General features: G+C 37.7%; 1 protein-coding gene and 1 pseudogene across 1 annotated transcript in view; one reads left to right on the forward strand and one right to left on the reverse strand.

Annotated features, from left to right (window-relative positions):
* Nucleotides 1-5,609, reverse strand: part of HPSE2 (heparanase 2 (inactive)) — a 620,206-nt gene extending 614,597 nt beyond the window's left edge. Inside the window, exon 1 of the mRNA XM_064488325.1 lies at nucleotides 5,157-5,609. Within this exon, the coding sequence (XP_064344395.1) occupies nucleotides 5,157-5,565 (409 nt within the window). The 5' untranslated portion in view covers nucleotides 5,566-5,609. The remainder of the gene's footprint in view (nucleotides 1-5,156) is intronic.
* A 3,106-nt stretch (nucleotides 5,610-8,715) lies between these two features.
* Nucleotides 8,716-9,591, forward strand: LOC105084301 (small ribosomal subunit protein uS2-like; annotated as a pseudogene).
* Nucleotides 9,592-9,886: the final 295 nt, after the last annotated feature.

Below are 9,886 nucleotides of genomic sequence, written 5' to 3' on the forward strand. Positions count from 1 at the left end.
GCCTCTCCCCAGAACCCTGGAAACCACGATCTTTTCATTGTTTCTGTAGTTGTGCCTTTTCCAGAATGTCATTTGGTTGGAATTGTATAGTTTGTAGCCTTTTCAGACTGGCTTCTTCCATTTAGTAATATATCTTTTAAGTGAGAAACTCAATTTTAAAATGAACAAAAAGTAACATATAAAAAAGATTACCAACATACGAAAATCAATTAAATAAAGCATATATAGAGAGAGAATAAAGGACAATGACCTTATGACCATCTCACTAGAAAACATCTGACAAATTCCAACACCCTTTCAAAATAAAAGAACTGAATAAACTAGGAATAGAAGGGAACTTCCTCAACATGATAGAGGGTATCTACATAAAACCCATAGCCAATATAATATTTAATGGTGATAGTCTGAAAAGTTTTTCCCTAACAAGATGTCTGCTCTCACCACTTCTATTCAACATTTTACTGGAGGTTTTAACCTAACCAGGACAATTAGGCAAGAAAAAGAATTAAAAAGCATCCAGGTTAGAAAGGACAAACTAAACCGATCTCTATACAGAGATGACATAATCTTATACATACAGAAAGTCTGAAGAAATTCATTAAAAAATTTGAACTAATAAACAAGTTCAGTAACATTGTAGGATACAAAATCAACACACAAAAATAGATTGTATTTGTATACACTTGGAATAAACACCTAAAAATGAAATTAAAACAACTCAATCCACAATAGCATTAACAAGAATAAAATACTGAGTAATATATTTAACAAAGTTCAAGAGTAATACACCGAAAACTACAAAACATTGTTAAAGGATAGTGTAAAAGTCCTAAATAAATGAAATGACATCCCCTGTTCTGATATTCATGGATTGAAAAACCTCATATTGTTGAGTTGGCGGTACTCTCCCTACTGATCTACAGATTCAATACAATCCCTATCAAAATCCCACCTGTCTTTTTTGCATTACCTGACAAGCAAGGGACCCAGAATAGCCAAAACAATCTTGAAAAAGAACAAAGTTGGAAGGACTGACACTTCCAGACATTAAAACTTACTACAATGCCACAATAATCAAGAGATGGTGGGTGCTGGCATAAGGACAGACGTATAAACCAATAGGACAGAATTGAGAATTCAAACACAAACCCTTACAAGTACAGTCAATGGATTTTCGAAGTGGTGCCAAGACCATTCAATGGGGAAACTTTTCAACAAATGTTGGGACAACTGGATATCCACATTCAGAAGAGTGAAGTTGGGCCATTACCTGACATCATATACAAAAAATAACTCAAAATGGATCAAACACCTAAATGTAAAAGCTGAAACTACAAATCTCTTAGAAGAAAACAGGTGGGAATCTTTGTAACTTTGGATTAGGCAATGGTTCTTAGACATAACACTAAAAGCCTATGTGACAAAAGAAAAAAAACAGATAAATCAGATTTCATCAAAATAAAAAAATTCTGTACTTCAAAGGACACCATCAAGATAAGTAAAAAAAAACCCACAGAACTGAAGAAAATACTGCAAATCACTTATAAGGTAAGGGACTTGTAGCTAAGTTCTTGTATAAGAAATCTGCCAACTCAACAATAAAATGATAGACAACTCAATTAAAAAGTGGTCAGAGAATATGAAAAGACCTTTCTCCAATATATACAACTGGCCAATAAACTCTGAAAAGAAACTCAACATCGTCAGTCATCAACAAAGCACAAATTAAAATCCCAATGAGATACCACTTCACACCCACTAAAATGGCTATAATAAAAAAAAGACAGACAAGAACAAGTGATGGTGAGGATATGAAGAAACTGAAACCCTTGGACACTGCTGGTGGAATTCTAAAATGATTCACCTATTTTGGAAAACTGTTGACCAGTTCCTCAAATGTTAAATAAAAAGTTATAATATGACCCAGCAATTCCACTCCTAGGATATACTCAAGAGAATTAAAAATATATGTCCAGGTTAATGAAAAAACTAAAAATAGAGTTTCCATATGACCCAGCAATTCTTGTCCTGGCCATAAACCCAGAAAAAAAAACTCTAATTTGGAAAGACTGTACATGCATCCCAATGTTCACAGCAGCACTATTTACAATAGGAACCTAAACACCCACAGACAGATGAATGGAAAAAGAAGATGTTGTATACATACACAATGGAATACTACTCAGAAATTAAAAAGAATAAGATAATGCCATTTGCAGCAACATGGATGGACCTAGAGATTTACCATATTAAGTGAAGTAAGTCACACAGAGAAAGACAAATATCATATGATATCACTTATATGTGGAATCTTAAAAAATGATACAAATGAACTTATTTACAAAACAGAGATAGACTCACAGACATAGAAAACAAAATTATAGTTACCAAAGGGGAAACGGAGGGAAGGGATAAATTAGGAATTGGGACTAACAGATTCACACAACTATATATAAAATAGGTAAACAACAAGGACCTACTGTATAGCACAGGAAACCACATTCAATATCTTATAACCTATAATGGAAAAAATTTTTAAAAGGATATATATATTTATATATGTATATAACTAAATCACTTTGCTGTACACCTGAAACTAATACAACATTGTAAAGCAACTATACTTCAATAAAATTAAATTTTAAAAAATGTCCACACAAAAACTTGTACATGAATGTTCACAGCAGCATTACTCATAATAGCCCAAACTGGAAACAATCCAAATGTCCACCAACTGATGGAATGGATAACAAAATGTGGTGAATCCACTACAATGGAATATTATCTGGACATAAAAAAGAATGAAGTACTGATACATGTTACAACATAGATGAACTTTGAAAATATTACGCTAAGTGAAAGAAGCTAGACACAAAAGATCGTATATTATATGACTCAACTTATATGAAATGTGCAGGATAAGAAAATCCACAGAGACAGAAAATAGATTAGTGGTTGCCAGGGGCTAGGAGTAGAAGGAATGGAAAGTAATTGTTTATGGGTATGGAGGGGTTTTTTTACCAGAGGATGATGAATATGCTGTGAAATTAGGTAGCAGTGATGGGAATACAACTTTGAATATACTAATGACCACTGAATTGTATATTTTTTAAAGGATTAATTTTATGGTATGTGGATTATACCTCAAACTCGCATTTTAAAAATGAGCAAAACACTTGGAACAGGCATTTCACAAAAGAGTACATCTAAATGGTCAACAACTGAAAAGATGATCAACTTCATTAGTCACCAGAGATGTGACTTAAAACCATAATGATATACCCCTACACACTACCAGAATGGCTAAAATGAAAAGGACAGAAAATACAAGTGATGGTAAAAATACAGAGCAAGGGTCATCAAGCTAAGAACCCCCACCACTTTATTTGTAAATACAATTATATTGAAAGACAGTCATGTTCATTCATTTATGTATTGTCTATAGCTTCTTTCATGTTACAGTGGCAGAGCTGAGTATCTGCTAAGTCCATATAGCCTATAAAACCTAAAATATTTATTATCCAGTTCTTCAATATCTAATGCCCAATCCTTGATGTAGAGCATCCAGAACTCTCACACACTGTTACAGGGAGTATAAATGGGTACAACCACTAGGGAAAACAATTTGGCAGTATCTACTAAAACTGAACAATTGCATACACTATAAATCCTGCTCTTAATTTCCCATGGCTTAAAACAAAACAAATGTATCCTCTCATAGTTCTGGAGACTCAAGAGTATTTAAAATTTTCTTCTGAATTACATTGTCATTACAATCAGTATTAGCACCCAATTGAGCAAAACAGCATAAACTTAATAAAATTTATATAAACTTTAACATTAGAAAAATTTTATTGACATCGTATCTCTTAGTGAGATGAATGTGGCTTTTGTGAATCTATGCTTTTACTGATAGTAATAGTCAATGTACAAAATCAATCCCTTTCCTATATTTATTTATTTTAAAATATAAATTCTTAGAAAGCTTGTTTACATAAGTAAGTAGCTAAGAATAATAACATTTCATTATGGCAACAATACATAATTCCTTCATCCTCCTCCAGAGTTACATGCCAAAAATCCTTCTGTGATCTATCTAAAAATTACTTTTAATTATCTATCATTTAACAACTACATCAGGCCCTCCTTCAATTTTGTTGAAGGAGAGAAGTAGAAACTACCTAAACTGGGAAAAGACTCAGAACTTGGGTCATTCATTCACTTTCTCAAAATCAGCACCACTTTTTCTTCTATACACCACAGCAAGACCAGGAATGGATAAGAAGTATGCAAAGGAAATGAATTATACTGCACTACAGTTGTCAAAATATTTTAAGTTAGTGATAAAGTATTAAATATGTTTCACCGTTAATGCATTGAATAAAAGATTAGGCGGCAAGTCAAATAAATCATAATTTAATAATAGGGGCAAATACCACCATGTGAATGACAACATCTGTGATTTCTCTGGAGCAAAGGTACATATTGTTAATACCACTTGATTTCTAAATGACAGTCATGGGTACTGCTAATACTACTGTGGTTTACGATTACTCTCCTAACCGGTGAAGATGCAAAAATATACTTAAATGTTAAATAAAAGGTGTGATTTTCTTTCCATCGTAGTTAACGGACCACAAGAATTCTAGGGTTAAGAACTCCTGTTTTAACGCAAGGACAGAGATAGTAACGAGGAGGAAACCAAGCAAGGGGAGGAGTGAAAAGTGAGGAAGGGAAGAAAGGAAGGAGGACAGGTAGGAGGAATGGAATGAGGGCGAGCAAGAAATAAATGCATCTACATCTCTGGACTCAGGCTAAGCAAATAAGCTTGGAGACTCGCTGCCAGTGCTGGAGTTACTTCTATGGCGATTCTATATCAGTATTTTATAACTAGTTTCATCAGCTGAGTTCTAACTGCTAATCTCTTCCTCAGTCCCATAAAGGGTCAACTGATTGTGTCGAGAGTAAATTCAAATATAACCAGTGTTTTCCGCGGCCTTCCAGAATGGTGAGAATAACTGATACCCTCAGGGCCATACCCCAAATCTTGTACTCTCAGTCCCCACCTCCTTAATCGGCAGAGAGTCCACACTTTCTCAGGATACCCCCTCCTCCGTTAGTCCCTCCAGGAGTCCTCAAAAGGGGGTGCTGCTCACCTGTCTGCTGAGCCGCCACCTGCTGCTCTCCGACCTCAGCTGAAGGTCCCTCAGTCCAGCGCAGGGCGTCGGGGCTCGCCGGCCTCCTCTGTCCGCCGACCCTGGGGCTCTTCACCATTGCTGGCCGGGAAAAATAATTGCCTTCTGGGTCCCTCTTGTTCGCTCCCCGACACTGGCTTTCCCTTTTGCCCGCCAGAGGGCACAGGTCCCAGCCTGGCCTGAGAGCGGCTGCTCGTGACCACTCCCGCGGGCTCAGGTGGCTCTTCCTCGCCCCAGGGATTCTTCCCCTCAGGGGCTCCAGACAGGCGACCACCATTCTTCCGCTGGCTCTGTCTGTTCCTGTCCGGTGTTCTGAGTCCCAGAGAAAGTCAAGCAGAGGCGAAACACGTGTTGGAAGGTCACGGCACATTCAACGACGCATGGAAAGATCCTGAACTTTCGACGACTCCTGGGAAGCTCCCAAACGCTACTGTTGGCCGCTGTGAGGTGGCTAGGTGCCGCTCTCAGGGGTGACGAGACACCGCGATATTTCCGGCTGTGAGGCGGATCCGGCTGATAGCCCCCTTCCCAGGGCTCACAGACGCCCTCTAGGGGCGGTGTGACGCCACCCCGCCAAAATACACATGCGCCAACAAGGAAGGGCCAAAGACGGAAAACCCTAGGAGCAAAGTGGCACCAACCTCAGTCATCCCAGATCTTTTTCTCTGTCTCCCCTGCCTCTGAGTTCTTTTTAGGTTGTGCTTTGAATTGCCCCCTCCCAAGAGATCCAAATAGGAAAACAATTATAGTATTCCCTTCCCAACCCCTAGTATTAGTTTCTAAAAACGTTGGAAATAGGAAGGTACACTAGCAAGGAATTTGAAATCTTCTGTACTTTTATACAACAAATACGTTCCCAGTGTCTGCTATATGGTAGGCACTGAGGATAAAATGATGTATAAGATAATCACTCCCTGAAATCACAGGATTCAAATACTTGTCAAAGAGGTAAATAAGTAAACGAGCAATTACAATATAATGACTAAGTTATATGTCAGGGCAAGAAAAAGGATTTGTAGGAATGTAGAACAGAGGCTTCTGACTCAGGCTTGGGGAATCATGTAAAGCTTCTTGGAGAAACTTTGAAGCTGAGATCTGAAAGATAAATAGGGGTTTTCCAAGCCAAGAGAGTGGACAGAAAATTTCAGGCAGAAGGAAAAGCTCGTAGTAAAGCCTAGAGACAAGAAAAAGCATAGATAGTTCATAGGAGACAATTAAATGAATTCAACATGGCTGACTGCTGGGACAATGCAGAGAAGCAATTAAGAATATTGCCTCTGAAAATCGATAATCTGGTTCAAATCCGAGCTCTGCCGCTTAACACCATTGAGAAGCAGAGTGCTGAAGCAGGGAGAAAGCAGTTTATGAAGGACTCTGACAAGCGGTGTCATGAGCAATAGGGAGCCACCAAAGCAGAGGATTGATGTAATCAGATTTCTGTTTTATAATATCGACTCTTCCCAAATAGAAGTGGAGAGAATTCATCACCACAGACCTTCTTTACTAGAACTGCTAAAGGGAGTTCTTTAAACTGAAATGAAAAGATACTAAGTAACCAGAAAACACATAAAAGTGTAAAATTAATTTGTAAAAGTAAATCTATAGTCAAATTTACAGTACTCTAATACTGTAATGATGGTGTATGTCACTTTTTGGGTTATGACACCCGAAGCACAAGCTACAAAAGCTGAAATAAACAAATGAGACTATATCAAACTAAAAGACTTCTACATAACAAAAGAAATAATCAATAAAATGAAAAGGCAATCTACATAATGGGAGAAAATAGTTGCAAACCATATATCTGATAAGAGGCTAACACCCAAAATATATAAGGAACTCATACGATCAATAGCAGAAAAACAATCCAATTTCAAAATGGGCAAAGAACCTGATAGACATTTTTCCAAAGAAGACATATAAATGTCCGATAATGACATGAGAAGGTGCTCAACATCACTAATCATCAAGAAAATGCAATCAAAACCAAAGCTATAACCTCATACCTGCTAGGACGGCTGTTAACAAAAAGACAAGTGATAAAAAATGTTGATGAGGATGTGGAGATAAGGGAAACCTTATACATTGTTGGTAAGTTTGTACAGCCATTATGGAAAACAGTATGAAGTTTTCTGAAAAAAGATAATAAAAATAGAACTATCATAAGATCAAGCAATCCCACTCCTGGCTATATATCCAAAGGAAACAAGATCAGTATCTTGAAGAGATATCTGCATTCTCATGCTCATTCCAACGTTATTCACAATAGCCAAGATATGGAAGCAACGTAAATGCCCATCAACAGATAAACAGAAAGAAAATATGGTATGTATATAATACAAAGGAATGTTATTCCACCTTAAAAAAAAGAAAAGAAAAGAACAAGGAAATCCTGCCATTTGCAACAGCATGGATGAACCTGGAGCACATTATGTTAAGTGAAATAAGCCAGATGGAGACAGACAAATGCTGTATGACCTCACTTAGATGTGGAATTTTTTTTTAAGTCAATCTCAAAGAAATAAAGAGTAGAATTGCGGTTGCCAGGAGCTGGGGGTAAGGGGAAATGGGGAGATGTAGATCAAAGGATACAGACTTTGAGTTATAAGATGGACAAGTTCTGAGGATCTAATGTATGATATGGTGACTATACTTAATAATATAGTATGGTATACTTGAAATTCGCTGACAGTAAATCTTAACTGTTCTCATGACCCATATGCAAAAAGAGTTAACTATTAGATGATGGACATATTAATTAACTTATTTCTGGTCATCATTTCACAATGCATATGAATATCAAATCATCACACTGTACAGTTTAAATATATTTAAAAATTGACAATTTTATTTGTCAGTTATCCCTCAGTAAAGCTGAAAAAATATATAAAGAACTCTTAAAACTTAAGAATAAGAAAGCAACCAGATTTTTACATATCAAAGACCTTAATGGATCCCTCATCAGAGAAAATACACCATTGCCACGTAAGCATATGAAAAGATGCTCCATATCATTTGTCATCAAAGAAATACAAATTAAAACAACAATGAGATACCACTACACACCTATCAGAATCTCCAAAATGCGGAAGGCTGACGACACCAAATGCTGGTGAGGATGTGGAGCAATAGGAAATCTCATTTATGGCGGGTGGGAATGCAACTTGGTATAGCCACTTTGAAAGACAGTTTGATGGTTTCTTACAAAACTAACTATACTCTTACCATACAGTCCAGCAATTGTATTCCTTGGTATTTATTCCTTGGTATGGAGCTGAAAACATGTCCACACAAAAACCTGCACATAGGTCTCCATAGCAGCTTTCTTTTTAATTACTAAAATTTGAAAGTAACAAAGATATCCTTCAGTAGGTGAATGGATAAGTAAACTGTATTACATCCAGGCAATGAATTGTTACTCTACGTTAAAAAGAAAAGAGCTACTTTCCACACTACCCAGACAAGGGTTCATAAGGCATTGTTCTGAGTTCCCATTGTAATTAAAATGGAAACTCTCACAATGTCTGGAGCCCTTGATGTCCTGCAAGTGAAGGAGGAGGATGTTGTCAAATTCCTTGCAGCAGGAACCCACTTAGGTGGCACCAAGCTTGACTTTAAATGGAACGATAAACCTACCAAAGGAAAAGTGATGGCATCTACATCATAGATTGGAAGAGAACCTGGGAGAAGCTTCTGTTGGCAGATCTGCCATTGCTGCCATTAAAAGCCCAGCTGATGTCAGTGTCATATCCTCCAGAAATACTGGTCAGCAAGCTTGCTGAAGTTTGCTGCTGCCACTGGAACCACACCTGTTGCTGGCCATTTCACTCCTGGAAACTTCACTAACTAGATCCAGGCAGCCTTTCAGGAGCCAAGACTTCTGGTGGTTACTAATCCCAGGCGTGACCACTAACGTCTCACAGAGGCATTTTATGTTAACCTGCCTACCATTGCTCTGTATAACAGACTCTCCTTTGTGCTATGTAGACATTGCCAGCCTGGGCAACAACAAGGGAACTCACTCAGTGGGTCTGATGTAGTAGATGCTCACCCAGGAAGTTCTGAGCATGCGTGGCACCATCTCCCGTGAACACCCATGGAGGGTCATGCCTGATTTCTACTTCAATGGAGATCCTGAAGAGATTGAAAAGGAAGAGCATGCTGCACCTGAAAAGGCTGTGACCAAAGAGGAATTTCAGGATGAATGGACCACTCCAGCTCCTGAGTTCACTGCTACTCAACCTGAGGTCACAAACTGGTCTGAAGGTATGCAGGTGCCCTCTGTGCTTATGCAGAAGTTTCCCATTGAAGATGGGAGTGCTCAGCCAGCCACTGAAATCTGGTCTGCAGCTCCTAGTGTCAGGTCACTGAGTGGGTCGGAACTACCACTGAATGATCTTAAGCTGTTCTTCCACAAACTCTTAAACTGGAAATAGGTTGATGGAAAATAAACAGTTGAAAGAAATGAGAGAGAGAGAGAGAAAAGAAAAGAAAAGAAAAGAAAGAAAGAAAGAAAGAAAGAAAGAAAGAAAGAAAGAAAGAAAGAAAGAAAGAAAGAAAGAAAGGAAGAAAAAGAAGGAAAAGAAGGAAAAGAAAAGAAAAGGAAGGAAAAGAAGGAAAAGAAAAGAAAAGGAAGGAAGAAGGAAGAAAGAAGGAAACTATCAAGACATGAAAAGACATGGAAGAACTTA

The sequence above is a fragment of the Camelus dromedarius genome, chromosome 8 (assembly GCF_036321535.1).
Source record: "Camelus dromedarius isolate mCamDro1 chromosome 8, mCamDro1.pat, whole genome shotgun sequence".
Lineage (NCBI taxonomy): Eukaryota > Metazoa > Chordata > Mammalia > Artiodactyla > Camelidae > Camelus > Camelus dromedarius.